We start from the raw sequence: 26,839 nt of genomic DNA, 5'->3' as shown, positions 1-26,839 counted from the left end.
AGAAAATCAGCCGCAAAGTGGGCAGGCCTCCCTGCTTCTTAGCATCCATCACGTGCACCGAATGATTTCTCAATTATAAAAAAAAATACAACAAAAACAGACCAGGAGAACGTCTGCTTTCATCTGAAAAACTGTCAAAATTAGCATTCTGTAATTAAACATCACACCCTCTCAATAACCTAACTAGCACGATGCAACCAGGTTGTGCCAACTATTTAATCTAATTGACTAATTACAGATTTCAATTTAGTCAGTTCCAGAGCAACTGTTGACAATTTGTTTTCATTAAGGGCACAACGGGATAAATATTTAGGCTGGCGTTTAGAGGACTTACGGCAGCGGGCCTGCACGGTTTACATTCACTCCGTTGCTACAGTGGACCGTGTTCGTGCATGAAGGAAGATGTGCCAGGGACCCCTCCTCTCCGCGAGGTGGCACAGAACCACGCGCTGACATGTACCTCTCGGCACACTGGCACAGGCGGCAAGAACAGCCAGACGTACAGCCCAGCAAAGGCCCACTGGGAGCCAGGACACAAGTGCAACCGAGGAGTGCAGCGCAAAGCAAAGCATGCACCCACCACCGCACGGCACGGCACGGCGGTTTAAAAACAAGCATGGCTGTCTCATTTCCTTCTCTTTAAACACAAAGAACTAGGATTCATTATGTTTACTATCCAGTGCGTACTCTAAATTCACTACTTTCAGCTTTTGGCAGGGAGGCAAAACGATGTGCAGCTATTAAACGTGATACGTTCAGGATCACACATTATGGTCAAAGTAAAGAAGTCAGGAATTGAACCCAGTTCTCCAACTGAGTCACTAGACAACAATTCATTTCACGTTTTTTCTTGTACAGGAAACGAGACTTCAAAATGCACGGAAGTAGCAGTCTCTGTATCACGTATTAACGTCAATATAGAGGGTCATGTCAACCATCAGCCAGAAAACACAACAGCGGTGTGAAAAGTTACATATGTGAGCTTAGTAAGACCTTTATTCCCAGCACGACACAAGCACGCTTGAAAAAATCCAATTGCCACACTCCTGCTAATTTATGTAGAAACAACAGCCCAGTTTCTTAAGTTTATTCTGTTGCAGGTGTGAAACAGAGCGTGTTCTCTGTCCATGATCACAAAGGCCATCAAAACAAGCAACCCCCGAAAATTTCATAAACTCAATGGATTTCGGACCATACAATGGTCCTTCCTTCAGGGAGATTTATGCCAGAAATCTGCAATTGAAACATATTCTAATAATCATTTCATCAGTTAATCCAAATCGATTATTAGGAGTGGTTTATAGGTGGAATCCAGGTATGCTTGTTTAGGTAATGTCTTACATGCCTGGATTAAAACCTGCATTTCAAGCGGTGCATTTTTAAAATGTTACTAGTAATTAAAACTAATATATAAATTATGCAGCATATTCTCTGGAATTTAATCTATCGGAGCTAGAAACACTTTTGTGAAATCTGCAAAATCCGTCATTCTTTGGTAAACACTACAGCCATAGAATTGCAAACATTTACTGACCCTGACTAGTGTCCACTGTTTAATCAACAATGTAATCACGAAAGCTAAACGCAACGTAAACATTTAAACTATATTCAGTTCCCAGTGTTAGCCAAACTTTGCAGAAAACAGCGACTTTAAGCTAACTACCCCAAAATAATCAGGTAATCAAAAAAAGGGTAATGTGTAATATGGCACTAAATTGCTACCTCGAATGTCATCATAATTTCATCAGACCCCTCAAATGGAAATATTGGACCATACTACATGGTTATCCGTTTTGTATCTTTGACACACTGCCTAAAATATAGTTCACCAAAAAAATGTAGAAAATTATCCCACTCGGCCTGTATTGCTTCTTATGGGGAACGCTCCCAACAATTTAATTCAAATGGACTGCTGGAATAGAATTGATACTATTTATTGTGGTATACTGTATAGCACTGTACAGTTTTGTGTGTAGCACGTTAAATATGGATTGCATTTAGTATATATTGTTCTGAACAAAAAAAAGTTTACATTTTCTCTCTCTTGATCACGGTATGTATTAAAGACTATAAAGGTCGAGTGGGATATTCTTTTGCATACTTCCCACTAGTCCCAGATCTATCAAGTGGTATCCATAGGGGGTGCCCCGGTCTTACATATAAAATATACTATATCCCACATTAATCCTGGGTTTACTGCCTCTTTAAACGACACCATGTGCAGGAAATAAATAACAAGCTATCAGTAGATGTGTGCGAAAAGTTCAACTCGACAAAATGATTGTTACTTCTCAAAACTATACATTTTCATGGTGGGTAGTAGATAAAAGTATAACCACTTTAGAACGGTAAGCAAACCAAAAGCACACTTGAGCAAAATCTGGTAGAAATCTGCAAAATTCGACACAGATGTGCTTCCATAGGATAATGCATAAATGAATCTAGGACTTTGGTTAAAGATAAACACATAGGAAGGGTCTATAGGACAAACATTATTCGCACATCACTAAAAGAAAAGTCTTAAACCTGCAAAGTTCTACAATGGGCTCACATCTTGGAAAAGTCACCTGTGACCAGCCTAGAACTAGCTTCACAATGACTGGGTACATCACAGGCGCTCCAATTACTACTAGGAGCTTGCAGTGCCTAAGAATGCAAAATAACCCGCCTTCAGATCCACACTGGGCTCAAAAGACTTTCGGGGCCCCTGACAATTCATTGACATGGAACTGCTCATGGTAAGAGCATTGTGTAAGGTGTACAACTTTGGTGGCCAGAGTGGTTAATGATTTTGATTTCATTGAATAAATCCAAGTGGACACTGTGAAAGTTGATCCTAGTCCTGGAAGGCTCGGAGAGGCCAACTGCTTGGACAGAAAGAAGGATCAAAACTTGCAGACCTAAAATAATCCCTTCTGCCTTCAGCAAATGAAGGTGTGGGTACAGAGGCAGAGGAACAGGCTGTGCTTTGAGATCCTGGAGTGAGTCCTGAAGCTCGAGAATGAGTACCAGGAGAAAGGTTTAAATAGACATCAAGAACAGCCACATAAAAGAATATACTGTTAGATAATATCAAAAAGGTAATATTTTAATCCAAATTCCAAGACTACCTCCCCTCAGACACCGTACAAGCCTGTGGCAACACCAAAAGCAATGAGTGTTAGCATCATTTAAAGGCCACTCAAGAGGCCCCTCATTCAGAATGTGATTAAATGCAGAGATGGTTCAGGTATCTAACTAAGAGATGCAAGAGCTGAGCCCTGCATCAGAACTGAACAACAAGTTCTTCCCAGCCTCTCCAACTGTGTTGCTTTCAGCCTGCTGAAATGTTGAGCTGCAACCATCAATCAACCAAGATAAAGTGGCTTTGGAATCTCCGTCAACCTCTACAAATCCCACCAACTCTGAAAAGGCGCAGAGGGCCTCATAGGATATCCAGACTGGAAGGCAGGCACGAGGACAGAGCAAGGCCAGGCGTCAAGGATCGAGGATATGGCCGAGACAAGAGAGGCAGCAAGCGCTGCCATCAGACTACGCCCAAGTGGCCAAAGCCAGCGACCTATCGTAAAATGATGGGGCTCCATGCAAAATGTGAAGAGGGGCCCAGAGTCACCTATATCTCACAAGCATTAAATGTCCATGGGTGGAATTGGGGCCCCCTGAAAGGTTGAGGGTCCTCTGGACCACAGGGTCCTGTGTTCCGCCTCTAGGTTAGATACACTGCACTACACCAATGAAAAATCTTAAAAACATGTTCAGGCCAGAAAAAACGAATTCATGGACTAGATGCTTTGTTCCAACACTGCAGATTCCTTCAACTGCTTGATAAGGGACATCAAGTAGCTGGCCTGTTGTAGGAAGCGTGCACAACTTGCCAATGTACAAGAGAGGTAGTATAAATTGGTACACCTGACAAACAGACTTGCTGAAATCTGAAACCACAGGTTGGCAGATACTTGGAGGGCTAGTGACAGTGCTTTGAACAATGCTGCTGTCAGCATTCAATTCTTGTGGGTATCAAAACTCTGCATACAGCCAATAGGAGCACACCTTCATGTGGGAATGACATACCATATAAGACAACCCTTTAACAACCAATGTTCCCATACCTTCCCCTGGCATTGCTGCTAGTTGTACTCCATGCTCACATATGAAAAGATAATTCAACAGCCCATGTTCTTGCAATGCTGCTAGTTGTTTGTCATGCTCACTAGTTGTATGAGCCTTGAACAGCCAATATCTTGCAATGCTGCCGGTTGAATCCTTTGCTCACAGGGCAGTCTTGGTATACAAGGCCACTAGCACCTTGAGACCCATACGGGTGAGTAGCACGCTCTATAAATGCCTTGATTGATTGATTAGCAGCATTAAGTGCTTTGCCAAGCTACTTTGTTGGAACATGGGCAAGATCACTGCCAATCTAATGGCAGCTCAACCTGTGGAAGACAGTCTTGAGAGGCATACATTGGCGCGTTGGGTGGGAGGGCAACTTCAAACATCCCGGGTTCTAAATTCAGCATAAACTGAAGGTGTTTCCAACAGAGTTGACTAACCCATGACCAGCCCTTTTCTTCATACACTAAATCATGTCCCATATTAACATTTCTTGAGTCAGTACAAGGTGTACCACATTACTAACACGTGTATTTGTTCAAGTCTGTATAACTCTGAGCGAAAACTCAGGATTCTGCAATCCTCTCATAGTCTTACAGTTGTAGAATGAAAACCAGAGCCAAAAATAAGGATCATTCTCAAAATATAGTTCGAGGTATAACAGTGGCAACATCAGTTTTCAATTGAAGAGCACGCACACTCTGTGACAACACTCCAAAGGCAGCCAGCTACCAAACAAAAGGAACAGGCCATGCCAGCACCAGAGCACAGATAGCCAAGTCACATCAGATGAGGTGGCCTTCAGAGGACGAGGCGTTCTCACCAAGTAAACACTGCTCGCTCCATTTGGACCAGCCAGAAACAATGCAGCGGTTTTAGAATCCTCTCACACTCACGAGTCAGTGTCTGCACTGTCAATAATGCCAGGTAATCAAACACAAACAAATGGCAACTGCACCACATACTTACAAGAACAAAAGCCGATTGATGCAAGAAGTGGCAGATCACCTTCCTGTGAAAGGAGGAGACTCGAACATCTAGCATCAGGTTTACCCACCACCCTAAATCCTGAGAGCTCACTGCAGATTGCTGGTGATCATCTTGCAACATAGTACTGAAAGTCTACAAGATCTCCATTCATGTGGAGGGCCAGAGGTAATTCCACTCTCTCATTTAGCCCAAAGAGGGGTCAGACATCCTCCTGAAGGGAGAATAACTTACAGGGGGCAAGAAAAACAGAAATAAATTCTGTTTCGCTACTTCAGACACCAACCTTCTCAACCCACTTTCAGAGCACCAATGGTCAATGTGTACATTTCGCTCAGTCAAGCTTAATCTGCCTCAAGGACATCTCCCTGAATACACTGACATTCAGAGCAACCCCCAAATTCTGTAGCAAAAGCCAAAGGATATACCTACCCATGCAAGTACAAACGCTATAGCCTCCCTCCCTGCAACGGAAAATTAACATAACGAAAAAGGACACTAGTATATCGTAGTAATGGGATGTGGAAAGATCTGTGTCTCGAAAATAAGCTACCGAGTACTGTAACGAGCTAAAACTCTTTCACAGAAGGAAACAGCAGGTTTAAACACAGAAGCGCCCGCATTTGCCCCGTGTAAGAGCTCCTTAAGGTCTGCATTGTCATGATTAAATAAGTGTCCAATTGTTATCAATTTGTCGCTATTTAAACACAGGATTTTAACAAATGTTTTTGAAGCACATGGTATGTATACGGATAACAGTAACATTTTGGCCAGCGCATGGTCAATAGAACTGCGCTTTGGTCATCTTGAATTAACTAAATGTACAAAGGCCCATTTGAACGTCCCTGCTTGTCTCCGGTCCAGTAGAGTGCAGTAGAGAGCCGGAACTGAACCGCCGAAACGCCAAAGACGCCAGACCCGCCGTCACGCTGAGTGGAGAGCTACGGGATAGCTACTGCGGCACCTCACCTCGCCCGACCTGACCGGGAGCGGGAGAGTGAGGGCCGAGCCTAGAGACACCACGGCTCGGAGAGGGAAGGAGAACAAAGAGGTGAGAGGTGGCACGGGAAAAATGCTCACAGGCGGACATGCGGGGCGATAAGCGAAGCTACCGAGATACCGCTACCTCGGGTGGAGGGGTCAGCGTCCCTGCATCGAGCATTTGAGCGCCACACCCCCATTGAGTACAGAACACCAAAAACACATCAAAAGAACGTTAAAAAAACTCTGAACCCGTGGGTGCTTGGTGCTCTATGTGAACTGTTTTTAGTAGGGGTTGTTACAAATTCGGCAAGCTGTGAGCAGTAAGAGTACCCGGCTTTTGTGGCGTTATGTGGAAGGAGCAGAATAGAGGTGCCTAATTGCGACCGCCTCTTCCGACGAACAAGCAAGCAGGCAGGAGCACGAAGCACGGTGCACGGAGCGGAGAGGAGAGCCGTGCCGGGCTAAGCAAAGTGAGTGAAGCGAGTGAAGTGAAGCGAGTGAAGTGAAGCGAGCCCCCCTCCCCCTTCTCGTGGGCCGCAGACTGCGGGGCACGGGCCACGGACACAAAGCTGTGGTTGCCCCGCTTCACCTTCGGCTACGGAACGGCTCCGACAGCTGCTAAACAGCTCCGCCCCAGCACCGCCTGTCCCATAAGTGCTACGCAGCGCTCATAGTACAAGTGACTTTTAAAAAGTGACTTTTAAAAAGCACGAAGTCACAGCCACGAATCACAGAGGCCCTGCACAGGGAGTGTGGGGGGCTGGAGGGGCGGACATAGCGGCAGTGGTTCTATTCAGGAGCCATCTGCCAACGGTCAACACCCTCCCTCAGCTTGAGCCTGCAGAGGGGGAGAGTGCTTACAACAGCTTACAGCGGCAGTACTCAGCGGCTAACTCATCGGCCAACGGACCAGAAGGTGAGCCGGCCAGTGTAGCGCAGCATAGCACAGCACCTGCCCCTGGGATAGCTGCTACCATAACTTCTACCACAACAGACCCAGCCAGTCCCCCTGCCCCGCCACTGGGGGGGGTGACTGCGGCGCCAGTGCATAACTTTAGTAGGGAAAAGAGTCATACAGTTATATAATCGAGAGTCTGTGACTGTGCTTCCGCCTGATTCTGCAGTGTCTGCCGTGATTACTCCCACTGCTTGTGGCGTTTACTGAAAGGACTGTGTGCACGGTTTACTGGGCATTTTACCTCCCCTTGGCTGACATCAGCCACCATCTACCATGAGATCAGGCAAAGAAAGACGGAGCATTTCTACAGTAGTGAGCAACCGGAAGAAGAAAAACAAGATACTCAAGGTACAGCCATGAGAAATCAACAAGGCTAACAAGACCTGGCACAAGTCAAGAGGATGACATTTTAGATACCCTTGATACCGAAGCAGAGTGTTCAGCATTAGGTCAAACCGACCCACAAACTCATAACCCACAAAAAACAAAAGAACCTTTCTTCCAACCGAAAATCTTCTCCAAGTTTGCCTTCGTAAAAGACGCTGGGGCAGTGCTAAATCACATGAGCACGACCCAGAAGGGACTTACCTCCCCTTTGCTCCCGGAAATAATCATTTTAACAAAACATGATGTCGCAGATCTGGAACGAGACTTACCATCAGTATCGGAATCGGCGAGACACCTGGACAATGAAAGCCCACCAAAGCCTTACAGGGACTCAACGCCCAATACAACTACAGCAGCAAACAGTCTCCAATGCACTGAAAATGATGGAAACAACCCCAGGTGGCTAATCAAAAGTTCTGAAGCGAACAAGGATGCGAGTGTAATAGACTCAAGAGCAGATGAGTTCGACAACCAAGTCAAGGAGATATCCCTCAAAGAGTACTTAGAACATCCATCACTTCAAAACTACTCATTACATTCCACCCCAGCTAAAAAAGATCAGCGTTGGTGTCCCTCGATCCGGCTTTGGAGTCAAACACTTTACTTCAATCGAGCCATCCTGGTCCAAACACGATCCAGCACATCTCACTAACCCCTGCAAATGACGCTGCTTTGGAGCCAAACATCTTAACTCAAGCCAGACCTTCGGATTCAACCACAATTCAGCACTCAGGGCCAGCAGCCGCAAACAGCGCAGCCTCAACCCTCCACTTCCTCACAGGGAGACAGAACGGTTGCAACATAATCAACGATCAAGAAAAAAGGTGTAGGTTGCACCCAACAACCATCCACAGTTCAAACCTCAACGACTAATATAAAAGTTAACAGGGCTCACACCAAAATCAATTCTCCAGAAAATAACTATTAATAAACCGCAGGCTTGGCACGCGGGGACAGTTGGAACCAACTTATTCTCCCTGACAACTGAAGAATGGGAGAAAATGGTGGACACATATACCCAGGGAAAAGGTGTCATGTCACTTCATGACATAGAAAGTAAAACGGATGATTCCCCAGAGGTTCTAAACACAGTAGAGAGTGATCTCTGGGCATCACTGCTTAACACCAAAAAGCAATGAAATACCTTTCGGACAAGATGGATATCCAATTAAACCTGCTTACCCGCTTAACCACCCATGTCATTAACATCGACACCAAGTTATTAGATTTGAATGAGCTGATCAAAAGAGTTCAATCAAAAACCACAATTAACCAGCCAAGCTGCACATGTTACTCAATCATCGATAAATTATCCTCCTTACCAGACGTAATGAGCGAGCTCCTAACAGATATAAAGTCTGTAAATAACTCCCATAGAGCAGCATGGGCAGCAGCAAGCGACGAGAGAAAAACTCAGACTATGGAGCAAAGGAAAAAACCCAGCCGGAGATTACTCCCAACGTCACAATGGACTCAGATAATCCACATGACCACCTTAAGGAATCAAACGAACCGAACTTACAACAAACGGGAGGCGCACCCAAGCTCAGTCTAGAAGAAAAGCAGCAGGGCACGACCAGAGTCGCCAGCTATCGTCGAAAGCGGAGAATATATGTGTAATAAACAACAACAGTCAGCAAAACAAAGAAGGAAAATGAAGAGAAAAGGGAGAAACAAGATAGGCTCTATAAAAACCTTCTTCCCACAAGCAAATAAATCTGTGTCAGAACCAGAGAAGGATCAAGGAAGCACGAAGGATGAACCAAGCCAAAGGTCTAGGGAGAGCCCCATACCCGCCCCTGCTCCTATGGGCCCCAGAGGCAGCGTTTGCCAAGAATAAACCTACAGAAGCTGAATTTATAAGGGGATCAGGAGAAGAAGGCCGAAAACAAGATGATTCGGGGGCGGTAAGCAACAGTGCAAAAATACCCTTTTGCTCCAAGACAATGGGGCCACAAATTGCAGACAACCAGGTCGCTCAATCAACTGGAGGCACTAACCCTTGGGATCCCACCATCTGCATGTCCTCAACAGCAAGGAAAAAAGAACCCAATGTAATTTTCGATAAGGAATCACTGATCCGGAGAGAGAGTCCCAAGATCAACTCAAAGTACAATTCTCGAACCAATACCTGGACAAACTCAGGAGAACAACCAGTATGAACCCCATGACCCAATTGCCAACTTGGGTCCAACGACCCAGATAGAGCAAGGCCCTCAAGACTACAGTAAATGCAAGAGCACAGAACAGGTAACAAATCCTGAACAGCGGCAGGAGGCTACCACCCACGAAGAGTACAAAACAATACTCTTCATTCCCGACTACAGTGCCAAAGGCCGCGAGGACATTTTAAACCGAAGCAACATCCTACGAGTCCTGAACTAGATTACATCCCTAGGTATGCTAACTACCCAAGATTTGGAGGCTGTCGAATTTACCACGATCAAACATCTATCGGAGCAGGAAATAACAAAAACAACCTGGAACTCAGGAGAATTGGCGAAAAAAAATCTTAAGAGAGGAAAATCAACTAAAAGCATGGGGGATTTGAATCAAACCGTACCTCAACCCCGGCTACCCAGTTCCATTACTCCGCAATCGCCAAGAAAATGTTAACTCTACTTTGAACAAACGCCGCCCAGATATACCAAAAAAATCTATACTGAGAGGAGCACGCGGAAGCTCAGCCGAGCGAAAGGCCGGTGCATCCCCTCTGCAAAAAATCTATGGTCTTGCGACCTCAAATCAAGAATGGGACTGGATCGCAAAAACAATTAACACCAGACAGTCCAGCCAATGACAATCTGTAGAGCGAATCAGTATCCCCTCAAACACAAATCGGCCTCTAAAATTGTGTTCTTGGAATATAAACAGATTAGGAGCAAAAATCATCAATAAAGATCTACTGTTATACTTTCAGCAGTATGACTTAATCTTGTTACAAGAAACCTGGTCAGCTGAACCGTTCCATCTTCAGGGTTTTAAAACATTCCACCTCCCAGCAAGGAGAACCTCAAAATTTGAACATGAGAAAGGTGGCCTAACAACATACACCTCGATACAAACAAACTATGCAAAAGAACTGCTAAATAAAAACATTTCGGGAACGGAAAACTGGTTTAATGCAGTTCAGCAGGAAATATCAACAACGGGAACCAACAGGCAAGAACTAATCCTGGTCAATACCTATCTGCACCCAAAGGGGAAAAAAATGGCGCTACTGCCCTGGTGGCAGAACTGAACAAACCAATAACGGAAGTGGAAACTTCGAACCTTATTGTCTCAGGAGACTTCAACATGTTCCTTTCGAAGTCGTCAGGAAAGAATTATCCAACTGAAGATTATTTGCATGCCAGGGGGATTCCACCTCTGGAAGTGTGTCCATGGGGCAAACATAACAAATGTATCAAAACGCCTAATAGAAGACTTAACAAATCTGGGCCCGATTTCGATAAATGGGAGATCACCGGGGGACTGTCCCCAAGCAGCACCTTTCCATAACTCGATCTCCTGCTCGGCGATCGACTACACCTTCCTATCTTTCTCACTGTTCACAGTAGTAGAAGACTTTAAAATTGGCATATCGGACTGCAGTGACCACCTCCCGCAACAATTGACACTGAGGGCACAAGGGACAGCGCTAACATTTCCAACAAATGGCCCAAAGTTATCGACCTCAGCAAAATGCAATAGATTTAAGTGCAATTTCAGCGACCCTGATCGATTAGTGAAAGAAGCGAAGACGTGCTGGGAAAGTGTTGCAGCGCTGAACGACAACAAAATATTCGCCTGGGAGTCCTTCCTGAAATCCTTTGGCCAAAAGAATACCAAGCTCAATTTTGTTAAAGAAACCGATGTACGGACAAGCCAAAAAATATCGGCCCGCCGGACAAGTAACCTAAAAAATTATCCTCAGTCCTCTCTAACTTCCAATTTAAAGGCAATAAAAACAGCCATTAACAGAACACTTAGCGAGCTGTGGAAAGATGGGAGGGACAACAACCCCGTGATCAAATTGAGATCACTAAAGTGTAAAAAGAACAAAATCATGTGGCGAATCAAGCAGGAAGCCGCCGAAAAAACTTGGGCGAAACTGCTCTAACAGTGCAAGATTCTGGAAAACTTAATAAAATAGATAATCCGAACGCCCCTGGAGTGAACTCCCACATCACTGAGGTCACATGGGTAAATTATTTGTTTAAACACTTTAATGACGAAGTGCCAGGCAAGGGCCACCGAAATCCAGAGCTCTGCCAGGCGTTTGCGGCGGCCCTAAAGCCTCCAGTTGAGGAGACCAACTTCCCAGGCTCGATTGAACAGTTGAAGGGACGAATTGCGAAAGGACGGAAGGAGGGAGCCCCAGGCCCAAATAGAATCCCTCCCATCATCTATAAGCAAGATCCAACTTACTGGGCCAAACAACTGCTCCCGCTCTTCGTAGAAACCTGGAAGGCCGAACAATTTCCGTCCTCCTGGAAGGGTTCAATAATCGCACCAATTTACAAAAAAGGCAATAAGAGCGAGGCTAAGAATTACAGGCTTATAGCCCTCATAGATCTAGACGCCAAATACTTTTCGGGGCTACTCTTGGAAGAACTAACCTCCTGGGCATCAAATAAAAAATGTATCCCTATCAATCAGACTGGTTTCCAAAAAAATCTAGGGACCTCGACAAACATCCTAGCCCTCTCCCTGCTGATAGATGCTACAATCAAACATAAAAAACCATTATATGTGTGCTACATCGATTTCTCAGCCGCATTTGATAGTATTGACAGAGGGCAAAACTCTCAAAGTGGGAGGTGGATCCCAAATTGCTGAATCTATTGATCTTACTCCATTCAGATACCTGGATCCAAATAAAACTGGGGGCCGGCAACTGTCTGTCAAAAGAAATTCCGACTACAAAAGGATTGAAACAGGGGTGCGTCCTCACACCGACCCTGATCAACCTTTTCATGTCTGACCTTTCCAAAGATCTGGACAACTGCAACCATCATGCCCCAAAGTTAAGGGGTTTTACATTGTTGAACTTATTATATGCGGACGATCTGATACTAATCAGCCACACCCCAGTAGGCCTGCAACACCGTATCAACACAACAAGCACATTTTCCGAAAACAACGGCCTAAGTATAAATACGGAAAAATCAAAGGTGATGGTATTTAATCAAAAATCAAAAAAGCAAGTATTTCAATAGTCCCTTCACGACCTTAAAATGGAAACAGTCAAAGAATACAAATATCTGGGGATAATTTTGGACTCAAACGGCTCATTCAAGCGACAAGAAACATCAATACAGAACAGAGGGATTTATCTGGCCATCGCTTTAAAAAGCATTAATAACAAAATAGCTGGCCCAAACTTAATCCCGTTGCTGGATATATTTCGCGCAAAACTGCAACCATCAATAACATACGGCAGTGAATGCATGAGAGGGAGAGACGAGGCCACCGTAGACAACGTGGTCAGTAAAACACTCCGAATACTCTTTACACTCCCTCCGTACACCTCCCCAGCACAGTTAAGGCTGGAGTTCGGCTTACAGAGCAGCAAATTGCACGCAAGGGCGCATACTCAAAATGCTGGCATAAAGTAAAGAACGCTGAAACAGACTCCCTGAATGCCCACCTTTGGAAAGAGCTGGAGACAAACAAGGGCTCCCCTGCAATGGTCTACCTCCAAGAAGCTATAAAGTCCCTTGTATTAAAAGACCTCTGGGACTCAAGTTGTTCACACAAATGCTTCAAGCGCCTTGTCAACAAATCTGTGAAAATAATTTCCTTGGAAGAAGACAAAGCAGCACTAACCAGGAGGTCCCAAGGGTGGTTCGTGATCCAAGGCTATACAAGCACCTTACCTCAGTCATACCTCAGCACCTGTTTTTCAAAGAAGGCGAAGGAAGATTTTCTGCGGTTTAGGGTGGGGGTAATTCCGTCAAAAGAACATCTCCCCCCATGGAAACGCCTGGAGTCCAACCCTAAGTGTAGGCTCTGCGACAACCCAAAGGAGGACGTTCTGCACTTGTTATGTAGCTGCAAAGCCTTAGATAGAGCCCGAAGGGGTCAACTAACACAGCTCTGGAACCAAAGTGGTGTGCGAACTCGCAGACAAGCTCTGCTGACTAGCTTTAAGGGAGAAGACATCCAACTAGCCTGCAGACTAGTGCGCTTCATGAAAACAGTTAACACGACCCTAAATCCAGCAGCTAGTGATTGAACTTTATTTAAAAAAAAGATCTGCTTTCGCACTTTAAGATAATTCTCTTTTGATTACCAAAGACTCAGTAAATGTTGAAAGGCTTTTTTTATACAAATGAACTGTACTGTACCAGTTTGCACGGCTCTTTCTTTTTCATTTTTAACTTTTCTACTGCTTTTACCCGTTTTTGTAAAACTCTTGATCATGTATCTTCTTCATTTTTTTAAAAAGAGTAATTGCAAAGATTTTTATTAATCGTGCAATAAAGTTATTATTATTATTATTAAATGTGCAAAGGAGTACGTCTTTTGTATTCGCGAGGGGCACTGATGTCCGATTGGCACCACATTTACTGTGAGATAAAAGTGCGTTGTGCACAGCCCATCTGAGTGGCCCTTCACTGCGAGAACCCTACAGACGATGGCTGGCAAACCTAAACTCCAAGCCGTGGACTAAGCAAAGATGTTCCGAGGATAAATCAGTACGAACCCGTCCGATGGACTAAGCTAGAAAGAGTAAAAAACTCCACAAGCTGGCAAAAGAATGTAATGCATTACACCATCCCACACAACTCCTTTGCATTATAGCATCAATCTATAGCAAAAGAACGATCTGATCAATCGATTAAAAAAACTGAATCCAAACAAACCAATTACGTGTCTGTTGGGTCCCTAGGTGCCCAAACAAGACTGTGAAAAGGAAACCACTAGCATGCATCAAGCTTGAGGTAGAATTCAAGGCTCCCAGGGCCATGAAAGGGCTATACTCTCTACAGCAGGGGTCTCCAACCGGTCGATCGCGAGCTACCGGTAGCTCGCCGAGGCCCCTTGAGTAGCTCGCGATCGCATTTTAATTGTTTAGCCCTTCATAGTCTTTATCATTTTTTGGGCCTTTTTTTAAGAGCCGTTGGCCGCCCATACCTTAACCAGGTGCTCTGATAGGCCTAAGCTTAGCCGGGGCGGGCTGAAGAGGATGACATCATTTGCATCATCGTAGCACACCCATCTGCGCCCCCCCCCTACCCTCAAGAGCCTGGCACCACGCTCTCACCGTGCGCACTACTGAAATGGAGCTGCTCCTACTGCCTTCAGGAGCCCTGCACAGTGCTTATTGACATCCTGCGTGACGTGTGTACTGCAGGTGCAGAGCAGCAGGGCCCGAAAAGCTTGTTGGTGTGCAAGTGGCGTGGAACAGGCAGTATTGAACTCCTACCGCCCTATCAGACAGTGCCCGCGCCACTTGCCTTTTCCAGTCCGACTCGGAGTCTTTCACAAGGTAAGTCCTGACCTGAACTAGTTGCTGCGCACTGGCCACTGAATTAATTGTCGAGTAATTGTTAGCCCCTGCCCTATCCTTTGTCTTTCTAAGCCCTAGGCGCCAAAAATATTCTTGCCCGGAGCCACAGTCAAGAGTGCCGTGAGGAGGGGGAAAAGAGATCAATAATGCACTCGTGATTTTATTTAGAAGCAAACAGGTGGGCTGGGTGAAACGGAGCGGCTTCCTCTTTTGATTAGGTCACACATCACAAAATGCAAATAGTTGGGCTCTAGCAGCAGCCTGGAGGGTTTGTTACTAAAAAATAGGAGCAGCCAGGTGGGCGAGAATCAGGCCTCAAAGGAGAGGGTTGAGCTGCCCGAGGGCCCGTGGTGATGGCCGACTGAAAACACAGGCTGCAAGAAGGCGCTTTTTCACAGGAGAGCTTCGAGGCGCGTCCGGGACACGGGCCTTACTGCATTTGAGGAGAACGTGGAAGGTCGGATGAGATAAAAATTAAATGGACAAAAACACACTAACAGTAAACATACTCGGCACAGTTTATTCTTAAAGGTGTAAGTATGGATGTCGACTTAACATAATCCCTGGGAGAGAAGTCACATCAGGCAACTTTTTGAGTGTTGATGACTTCGCAGGGTGAACTTCGGCCTGGTCCAGCCCTTAACCCTTCTACCCTTCAATAATGTCCTAATTGTTGCTGATGCTGTAGAACTGAGGGGGCACAAGGAGTGCAGAGTATTTTAAGTAAACTGCACTGCATCTGCTCCTCTCACTCCCTCCATCACACCTTTAGGACAGAGGTAGAGAGGACAGGGCCAGGAGAAGTAAGGGCAAGCCAGGGAAGTGAACTATTGAGTAACTGTGTGCTGCACTTGTGTGACATGTTGATTCATGTGTGAAATATTGAGTGAAGGTGTGCGTGCTGCACTTGTGTGACATGTTGAGTCATGTGTGAAATATTCAACACTTGTGTGGCATGTTGAGTCGTGTGTGAAATATTGAGTGAAGGTGTGCACGTGTGTGAGGTGAAGGGACAGATAAACATGAGGATATGTGAGGTGTAGGGAACATACTGATACTGCGAATGTAGGGCACAGGGAGGGGTTCACCCAAGAAGCTCTACCTGAGGGGCTTGCATACATGAAGATGTGCATGCGAGGTGTAAAAAACAAGCAAATATAACACTGCACGTGAGGTGCAGGGAACAAATTTACATGACAGTAAATGTGAGGTGCAGGTACAGAGGTACATGTGCAAAGCGGAGAGTCATGCATGAGGCTGTGTATGTGAGGTACATGGAAAACCCTGTTTTTCCTGCTGTTGAATAAGTGCTGTGCTCCAAGGTATTGTTTTTGAGAGCACATTAAACTCAATGTGGGAATACTGAGACACCTTCAGTACCAGCCTCCATCTTCCCATTGCCAGGGATCAGAACCCCATACTCAGCTGCCCAGTCTAGTCAGGGAGTAGCTTATGTTCATTTATAACAGCATTCAGGTGTTTTCCTTTCCCTTACAACACTCTCTGCTTTGTTTGTAGCTCAACTAGAGAGTACTCTTCAGAGACAGTATCATAATGGCATGTACAGCTTGAATGTGAGGGTGACTTGTGATGTGTTAGTAATCGGAGATGGGATGAGTACTATGGAATCATTGAAATAAAGCAGACCTTTTTAAGCGTTTAATGTGCCCTAGAGTAAAATTAGAAACATGAGAGTATATTCTAGGAAACTTTTTAAGTATTTTGTTCAAACCACAGTATGGGCTCCAAAAAAATTAGACTTAAAGTCCATGAAACTTGGTGTGCGGAGGGGTTCAGCGAAAAAATGTGCGTGATGCTTCGGCTTTAGTAGCTCACGACGATTTTCATTGATCAGAAGTAGCTCTCACTACAGAAAAGGTTGGAGACCCCTGCTCTACAGCATGCATCACCTCTCTATAGACTGTCCTCGTCCTGACTCCGGCAGAAATCCCTGTGCAAAGTGTACTTTATTACAACTTTCGGCACGATCTGCCCACTCTAATGCCCATAAAACCAGCAGCATCAATTGCGACAGGCTGTCTGTTGCAAGAGGCAATAGCCAAATATCCAGGGACTCTGACCCACACCCATGTGGAGTTCTGCATCCCTCGAGTCAACTGAGACATCCATGTGTAAAGTTCCACAAGCAAACAATAAACAGCTACAGTGCTTTGATGAGATATTTCTAGGACAGAAAGCATGCAGCTAAAAGAGCCAAAAAACAAAAACTCTCATTACTCCACTGTGGTTCTGTGAAAGTGGAAATATTGATTACCTAAACCAGCAGCATGTACAAAAAGACAAAACAGACACTTAGGAGAGTATCTGCAGGATTTCTAGAAGTTTGGCTTAAAAACATTATTCTCCTCACTTGGAAATTGGGCAGATGGGTCCAGCAAAATCCAAATTTTCCCTTTTCCGTGGCTAGATGGAAAAACCTGTTTGCAACTAAATAAAAAACAAAACGTACGAGCACCGCATCAACAGGTAAGCATCTTTTCTGCAGATGTCCCTTTGTCTTGTCAAGCGCTTTTTAGTAAGTAGTCAACGTTTACCTTCCTGGTGCTATGCATCACCTATGCCTTTTTACATTGTACTCTTCTATGGCCTTTCAGTGGAGCATAGGAAAACCTGTCTTGAGAGCCTGCGTACAAGGTAGAAAGCTGCTCATCCAAAGATGCAGACAAAGAAACAGCACACGTGCCATCGGGTGCCAGCTGCTTCCATCCCTCAATCACCTGAAGTGCCAGGTCATTGCAGCCCAGAACCTCAACACACACATTACCCTATATCGACAACAAACAACAAGCAGCCAGCTTCCAAACCGTAGAATTCCAGAAGCAACTTCTGCGGTCCATTCAGCAATGGGAATGTGAGTGCAGTGAAGGAGGTAAGTTACATGAAACCCTAATTTACCCCAAAAGTAGCTCGTCTCAAGCACTCGGTGAAGTGAACAAAGTCTGAATAAGGCATACAGTTAAACACAGAGCTACAGTGGGATACCAACACTGCATACATGCAGAAACGCGTGCGCTTGAAACCTCACAAGAGCAGGACAGCTGAAAAGGTCAGAGCAAATGCCAGCACGTGGTAGTGAAAGGTGGCATTTCCACGTCCAGACTAAATTCAGTCACTCAATGTCATCCCAAGATCTCACACGAATAATAACAATGGAGGCAATGGAAACAAGAACACTATTTACAATGGAAACCTAGAATGTCCCATTCTCAAAACAGAAGCAAGCTTGAAAGATCCCAAGCTCACTGGCTGCGTTGCAAGATAAAGACATCGGCCATAACTCCCAAGTGGGCATGCCAGCTGGGCTGTGCGCTCGCCCTACACGGCACGCTAGAGCCACTCAACCCTATAATTATCAGGAGGATTAAAAAATGGTTACTCACATAATCGTGAAAGGCTTTGGCCTCACTCGAATGTTCACAAGTGTCTCGCCTTTCCGGAGCTGCACAGTACAGGTCCCAAAACACGCTGTAGCAAGAAAGGAGAAAAGGGGAGATCACGTTACTAATTATTACTTGCCCAGAAAAAACAGCAAACAATTATCAGTAAAAGCAGGAGCACAGCACATTAAATGATTGCAGCTCCTCCGAGGCCAGGATCCAGGCCAGATTTTTAGCATTTAGATAAATGTAGATATCTTCAAATCAGGCATGGATTCGGCCCTCCAGGACCGACTTTGGGGTACCCTGCTTTAAAGCAGAAGCAGATCCAATTCAGTTTTGAGATCACTGGTGGAAGGTATACAGTAAAATTGGAATAACTTTACAAACTTACCAGCCCTGCAGCATAAACATATGCGCAAGACAGCAAGCCGCTCGCACATTGTCAAAATGGTTTGATAAATCAAATAACTCAGCTACTCTGACTTGTAGCACAGGTAGCTACAAGGGGAACCTAACCAATAAATGTTCAACTTAGACAACAGGGTGACAAAAAGTGGAGGCACGTCATTAATAAACAAGCATTACAAAGGCAAAAGTTCTGGGGTTGCCTGACAGTATTTTTGCTTGGTCAATGCTGGTTTTGTTTTATTGTGGATTTTGCAAAATGTTATTTTTGAGCATCTTCTGCACCCTCGCCAGTATGTATGTATGTGTATATATATATATATATATATATATATATATATTTATATTATATATATTTTTTTTATTTGTTTTTTTTAACGCCAACTAACAGCAAAATTGTTTTTGGCTCACCCAAAGCACATATTGCCCTAAAGGTCTCTGGTAGTATAGGAAAGTCTTGGTGCAGGTGTGCTTATTGTCCAAAAGCAGATGCCATCAGTCACAGTGAACTTGGCCAATGAATGAAGAGGGCCGACCTACTGCTCCATGCCACAGTGGTTTGAAGAAAAAATTAGCATAACAAACCAATAGATGGAGACGACTAGCTGAAAGCTCCTACATATATATATATATATAATTTTTTATTTATTTTTAATAAGGTCCTTCATAATGCCATTCCATAAAATAAAAAAAAGAGTCCAGATCCATAGGCAACAACAGAATAGCAGTCTTCCACAGCCAAATGATGAATTGCCTTGGTGGGTGGTTGGTTGTGTGGGGGAAACGGGGCAGAGGGAGTACGCTCTTTGAGGGAGGCTAAGATAAAGGCAGAAGAAGTGTGCCCCTTGTTGCATGGCGAGTCACAGCCCTCTCCTCCTTTGGGGACGGTATAAATCCATCCCTGAGCCCCCCCCAAAAAAAACTCTCATATGAACTACTTAAAAATGTAAATGAATGGGAGGACATGGGCCAAGCCATTAGCAGTCGAAACGGACCAGTCACTATTTCTGAGCCACACACAATATGGCCTTCAAATATTAACCTGCAGCACCCAAAATGTGACAGAAAGTAAAAGAGAAACTACCAATACACTGTATTCCTATGTACCCCAGAAAAGCTTTCTACACAGAACTGCAGCGGGTACCGATTATGCACCCGCAACAAAAACTGTAAACTTTACACTTGTTCTAATAGGCCCAAACTGTTCGGAAACAACACTGAAATAAATGATGTTTACCCCACCTGGCCTTCATTCAATTAGCCTAAACGAGAAAACATGGTCTGTTTAGGATGCGTGAAGCATCAGCACCTGTACGACAAGCTGCACACACAGTTAGGGAGCATAACTCTCCCTTTCAATTACACAATATTGAAAACTCGTCATATGTGGTTTGGTGGACCATACAACTCCTTTCCAGCAAGAGAAGCACCCAAACAAGTTTAAGTCAGAACAAATATGATGAACAGATCGTGACCCTGAATCGCTGAAGTGATACCCCAATCAATCAATCAATCAGGTTGCATTCATAAAACGATCCTTGACACCCCAGAGAGTCTACAGTTGCTTGCTGCTGGTCTTAGTTGAACATTCAGATTGTGAAACCCTTCCTGAACTCGGTCAGTGATGGTGCAGTGCGGAGGTGAAGGGGTACCCCAATGAGCTGCTAACAGTTGCCACTCAACCAAAGCAATGATGGGAAGCTCACAAGTTCAAACCCTGCAAGGACGAATTAGCCTCCCATCACTTGACCAGCATCCCAGTACGATACATTGGGCTACAATAGCAACATCAGCTATATACAGCACTTCGAAACGTAGATCTGCAGTATCAAGTCTTACATTAAACAAGTTATTAAAATGATATTCCAGGCAACAATAGAGGGGTGAGCTCCAAAAATTGCTCAGATCTATTCTTTCTACCGGAGGGGGTGTCTGGTGTTCGAATCCCCATTGGGAGCATAGCCTGCCTACTAAATGCAGATATTAAAGTCCATAAAAGACTTCTTCTGTGAGTCAAGTGGTGTCAGAGTGCACAGCTCCATAAAAAAAAAAAAAAAAGAACCGACTAGTAGCCACTTACCACCACCATGAATGTAAAAACCCAGGAGGTTCCCCTAACGTGATATTTTTCTCCCACCGGATCTGCAAAACAAAAAGAAACAGGTGAAGGGTTGCCATATTCATTCAACGGCCAGGGAAGTCACCTAAAACAGAGTGGCACAGATGCAAACCCAAGAGGAAACAAAAGTGACCAATGGTGCATACAATACTGACTTGCAATGAAAGCTCAAAGTAAATGTAGGACACCTACCTCCGACAAGAACGTCTGTGCGGACTTCTGGGCTCCGACGTGCAGCAAATACTCATAGACGTACAAGGCTAATCTGTGGAAGGACAACAAAGAGAAGCAGCTGAATAAAGAGTATAACCATGTTACATCACATGCCCCCGCGCCCCCCTGAAGACACACAAACCCGCAGAGACGGACTTATCGGGGATAAAAGTCTTATCTGGGACAGAACAGTCTCCTTTGTATATGAAAGTGCCTCTCCCCCAACAGCACTGTCAAACAGGATGTGGTGCTCAGCCACCGCCTGGATCCACCCCTCCTTCAGTTAGTATTTGCATTACCAACAAATTCTGAATTCTAAAGGTTAACACATTTGGCGAGGATTACTGTGCTTCTTTGTTTTAATCCGTTTCCAAAAGCCGATGGCTACAAGTGCTTGAAAACGAAGTTGAAACAGTCAAACCAGCTCCACCACAAACAAATCAACTCCACCGCATGTAAGTCTCCCACCCAAACAGAAGGCAGCCCCTACAATGATGACGTAGAATCTTCATGGCTTATTTCCAACAGATGTGTGGTCACAGGGTTAACTGTAGCCTCTAGTGTGCATGGCTGATCCAGTGTATTGACGTTTACCACCCCCAAACTAAGAGGGGGGATAGGCTGGAAAACGAGGGGAGGTTAAAAGAATTCCCAGTACAACAGTATGATAAATTATAGCTATGGAAAGAAAACAGGCCAACGACCACCCAGCATCCAGAGCAGAGTCCAACCCCCGACTGGTGTCATACAAAGTCACCCAATATATTAAAAAGAAAAGAGTGTCAGAGTCCTTCCCAGGGATGGAGTGGGTATCCTGCACTTCCCCAGAACAGATCGAAATGCCAATAGTCGTCCAACATTAAGAGGCATCCCGAGGTCTCAAAAGCACTAAGGATCCTGGCCCACTCCTGGCATTTTCCCAGAGAGGGGTCCTGAGAATCCCGAGATAGATTTGTAGCTTAATTGAAAATAGTTCCTTTTCCCTACAAAGAACAGGGTGCAGCATTCTCTGCTAAATATATACAACTGACGTTTCTCTGGATGGGAAGAGAAATCTAAAGAACTTTATTTTTTCTCCTATTTCCACCAAACTGAGGTGCCTGGAGACTAACAAAAATAAGGTGTATAGACTAACTACAAGAAAAGATGAGCCAAACATCCATGCTCCTACTGCCCTTTCTGAGCCCCCCTACACACACACTTTTCCAACAAGAATTTGAACAACTGCACAGGGATTGCACCTGTTGCAACCATGTCAGAACACAAAATACTTGTCCCATAATTTTCAGATCGAGCCTGGGTAGCGCATGCGCTGCAAGGAATACTATATTCAGCTACGGACTTGAAGCTCCACCCGCTCTACACCCATATTTTTCATTGGCTTGCGTCATTACCACTGTAAACTGTGGCTGTTCATTGGTCAATAGGCTTAGTAATCCCTCCTTAGCACTGCCATGTCTCATATTGTAACCTCCCATAGCGACACCCACTGTTATGGGAGTTGTTACTCTGTAGTCTTTAGTTACAGCATCCGAGCACCATTTTCTCTAATAGCCTTGTCCTTCCTGCTGTTGGAGGCAGGACACGCTCTCTGCTAACTATTATTGTTTTATAGCACAGACACTAGCAGTTGCAATGTAATATGTGTTGCTTTTGCAAGAGCTTAACCTATTGGCATTGTAAATGACAATGCCTTCATTTACAATACCAATTTCTCAACTCTCGTTAATGCGAGACCTATTGCATTGCAAATGCTTGTTCCCAATGCACCCAGGGTAAGGCTGTGCATCTTGCTCATAAAACACCATGAGTACAAAATGCCTTGCTCTCCCCACGTATACCACCCAGCAGAGGAGAACAAGATCTCGTCCAGGACACCATCCTGCAGAAGACCAGGATTTAAGCACATCACCCGGAAGAGGAGACAAATTATCTTCTCTAGTGCACCACACAGCAGTGCGAGTCAAGACCACCCCTCCAATACACACAGATAAAAGAAGCCAAGATCTCCCATAGTACTCCACTTGGTAGAGGTGGCCAATATCTCCACCAATACACCATCTGACAGAGGAGGCCAATATCTCCCACAGTACACCACCCGGCAGAGGAAGCCCAACATATTCCACAGTACACCACCCAGCAGACGAGGCCAATATATCCCACAGTATACCACCCGGCACAGAAAGCCCTACAAATCCCACAGCACACCATCCGGCAGATGAGGCCAATAGATCCCACAGTACACGATCCGGCAGACAAGGCCAATATATCCCACAGTTCACCACCCAGCAGAAGAGGCCCCACATATCCCACAGTACACAACCAGACGAAGAGGCCATGCTCTCCCCCAGCACACCACCAGCAGAAGGCCATTGGGCCCCGTGGTGCAAGTTCTCCTCGCTCAGTACCAGCCGATATCTGCCCAAATACACATCAGAGCAGTGGGAGACAAGACCCTGCACCTCCAAATACACACATGGGGAAAGGAAGCCAAGATCTCCACCAGTACATCCCCAAGCAAAAAGATCTCATCCAGTGCACTGCCAAAAGGAGCCAATACCCCCCAACCCAACACCATTATAAAAGGGAACCACAATCTCTTCCAGGACACCCCTGACAAGAAGATATTAAGCTCTTCCCCGAGTACACAACAGGTAAAGAACTATGATCTCCCCGACACGTACGAGTAGAAAGTTATATTATAAACCATGTATATGGATTTAGGACCACTACAACATCTTCCAGCCTAAGAGCTAGCTGTGTAACGTCAGGAAACAAAGGATACACCACAAAAACGTTGCCTACACTGTCCCAGTGCACACAACGTTACAATAGCGCTCCCCCCTCCCACTAACACAAATTTTACAAGCGACCCCTTCCACCACATACAGATCAAATAAACCAGACTTGGTGGGGAGCAAAAACCCCAGCACACAACAGCCAAAGAAACGTATGCAAAGCTTTCACCAACACACGCAAACCTTAAGGAAGCCAAGAGCTCTCCAACACATCAGTCAGATGGAGCGCGTGGTCTTCGACAATAAACCAAGGTCAGGATAGCAGCAAAAATTAGCAGGCACCAAGACCTCCAACCAACAAAGGAGCCGACGAAAACGGCAAACTGGGCAACAACAACGATGGCCTTAGTTAAGCAACCCAGCGGGAGTGGAGGTCCTTAAGAATTATGGGCGCCGTGGGGCAAGGGGGAGCTGATGTGAACACAGAGAGGTACTGCGCTGCATCCCTTTACTACACACACACACCACCAAGGAGGGCGGTCTAAACACAGGGATAACAATGGAGCCCGAGCGTCTTCAGCCACGGGGGTCAAAGCATCAGTATGAAGAGCACAGGAAGACATACACGTTGCTCTCAAAGAAAGGTGCCGACACCAGACCTAAAACAACTACTACCCCCACTTCAGAAAGCCAGCAGCTTCAACATCGTACACCCCACCCTGCAAATAAAAACACATCCAAGGGAGCAGGAATGAAATAACCCATTCAACTAAAATCCAGGGAATGCACAAAAATATACTTAGTCTGGGACAACAAAACCAAGCCCTCACAAAAAAAGGTGCAATAAAAGAGCTTGATAAGCACGGAAATAGGGCGCTCGGTAACTCCTCTAATAATATAAATACGCAAGATGGGCCCCCAACTTTGAGACTTGGAAGGGCGTCCCCACCAAACAAATAAAAGCATTGTGGGTAAAACAAAAACAGTGTATGCAATCAGCAATAAAACAATGAGAAATGCAACACAAAAAACTACAACCACACACCCAAGGGAATTAATTCCAAAACAGCCCAGTACCGCGGGGGTTAACAACCTAGGGGCTTCAATATTAGACATGCCACCCGGTGTGACGGGCTGTAGGGGACATTACAGGAATGAGGAGGGCTACAACAACGACACGCAGCGTAGGGGTCAAAATGTGCCCCCCTCCCCCATTCTTGGGGCTCAGAAACAGTATTCCATGGAGGAGGAGAGCAACCCGTTCACGCCAGTGGAGACCCTCAATCCAGGGGCCTCTCCATCCAGGGAGTAAACAATACACTCTCCATCCAGGACGATAGCAATGAGGTCCGCCAGGCAAGGGGTGAACAATGGCCACACCATCCAGGAGCTGTACATGCCCCCTCCAAGAAAGCATTGAACAATGCAGCCCCCTCCATCCAGGGGGTTACCAGTAGCACCAAAGGTGTCCAAGAAGTGAACAGGCCCCCCCTCCAGCCATGAGGTAAACACTGCCCCTCCATCCAGGGGGTGCAGTGACCCGTCCATTCAAGGGGGTGTTCAATGGGCTGCTTCACCCGAGGGGTGAACAATCAGATCTCGGCTGGGGCGCCCTGTTCAGGCAGAGCTGAGTCCCACCATCCGGCCCGTGCACAGGGATCCCCGGACAATGGAAGCCGCTCTTACTTCTCCCGAGCCTGCCCGTCCGAAGGCACCGCCGAGCCCTTCCCTTTAGCGAACATGGTGCTGGCGTGGCTCCCGCTGAATCAAGCCTCCGGCTCCGCTCGGCCTCGACCCTCTGTGCTCGCTTATTCCCTGCCTGGCTGTCAGAGCGGCCTCCTGGGCCCGGACCCCATCCTCTCTCCCGGAGCTGTCGCTGCTCTGCCCGGCACAGCAACACTTGGACACCCGGCAGCGGCGGCGGCGGCTCTAGGACACCCGCTCCAGAGCTCACAGGACGTGGGCGGAGCCAAGCAGGGGACGCTGATACTTCCGTCAGCCAATGGGCGCTCGGCGACCGACGTGCGCGATCCCGAGGGCCCGAAAGCGTGTCAATCAAACGTAAGGGCACGCGCCTGCTAGGGACACAGTTGCAGCTTCGTGTTTTTTTGTTCTTAACAAGAAAGTAGTACGTTAAAGTGAGTCTCTGGTGCTGTAGTCCAGGGAAGAGAAGGAAGGGAGGATCTGGAAAGATGAGAAATGAAGCGAATGGAATCCTATGGAGAACGAGGGAGGATGATAAAAAATGAAAATGGGGTGTCAGGTCTCTGAAATTCCAGCGGTCGCAAAAGTAGAATGGGTGTGAAAAAAATGTGTGATTTGAATTTTGGACAAATATGAAAATCCCGAAAAATTATGCTAAATTAAGTAAAAGTCAAATCTGGCGTTGTGCTCTATATTTTAATGTGAATTACAACTTCTAGTCAAATTTGGAGGTGAGGAATGCACTTCGTGCTAGCATGTAAATTAGTGAATATATAAACAAGCATTGGCATAGCCAATAGGTCTCGCCTTTGGGACCTTGTAAGTGTTCAGCCATGCAACGGTTGGTGTTGTTGCACCAAGGATATTGTGCTGCATAACTAAATACTTATAAGGTCCCAAAAGCAAGACCTATTGGCTATGCCAATGCTTGTTTGGTGAGCTGCATGCCAGCACCACCGCTGCTGGTGCAAGCGGATGTGCACAACCTCACCTGTTGATAAGGCGCCATAAATGTCCACCTCGCTCCGTTTCTTTTCCCTTATAGTAGCTGTGCTCGAGCAATCGTGAAATTCTGCATTTTTTCCCCCATTTTGGTAACTACAGGAAAAAAATCAATCTGATGAGACTCCCTTGGCTCAAGTCACTTACCAATCATCAACAGCTCTCTCTGGAAGAGGGACCCAGTTCACAGCTTCCCTAGGATTAACAGTGCGAACGTTTAAGTTATCTAAAAAATCAACTTTATTGAATTCCAGTCATCAATGGAAAGGTTATAGTTGATAACACTGTTGGGGGGGTAAGGTTTTAATCATGGTGTGCACATAACTTATT

At 45.6% G+C, this 26,839-nt stretch overlaps 1 protein-coding gene across 4 annotated transcripts in view; it reads right to left on the bottom strand.

Annotated features, from left to right (window-relative positions):
* The window catches only part of SSBP3 (single stranded DNA binding protein 3), a 360,221-nt gene extending 334,459 nt beyond the window's left edge, over positions 1–25,762 (bottom strand). For all 4 annotated transcript variants that reach the window (XM_086952603.1, XM_086952611.1, XM_086952618.1 and 1 more), the window contains exons 1-4: positions 25,490–25,762; positions 21,045–21,117; positions 20,814–20,875; positions 18,329–18,413 (exon numbers count right to left, since the gene is read on the bottom strand). In XM_086952603.1, coding sequence (XP_086808729.1) covers positions 18,329–18,413; positions 20,814–20,875; positions 21,045–21,117; positions 25,490–25,545 — 276 coding nt within the window. In that variant the 5' untranslated portion in view covers positions 25,546–25,762. The remainder of the gene's footprint in view (positions 1–18,328; positions 18,414–20,813; positions 20,876–21,044; positions 21,118–25,489) is intronic.
* Between the last annotated feature and the right edge of the window lie 1,077 nt (positions 25,763–26,839).

This window comes from Lissotriton vulgaris, chromosome 1_1 (genome assembly GCF_964263255.1).
Source record: "Lissotriton vulgaris chromosome 1_1, aLisVul1.2, whole genome shotgun sequence".
Taxonomy (NCBI): domain Eukaryota; kingdom Metazoa; phylum Chordata; class Amphibia; order Caudata; family Salamandridae; genus Lissotriton; species Lissotriton vulgaris.
This window is presented reverse-complemented; position numbering and strand designations above follow the sequence as displayed.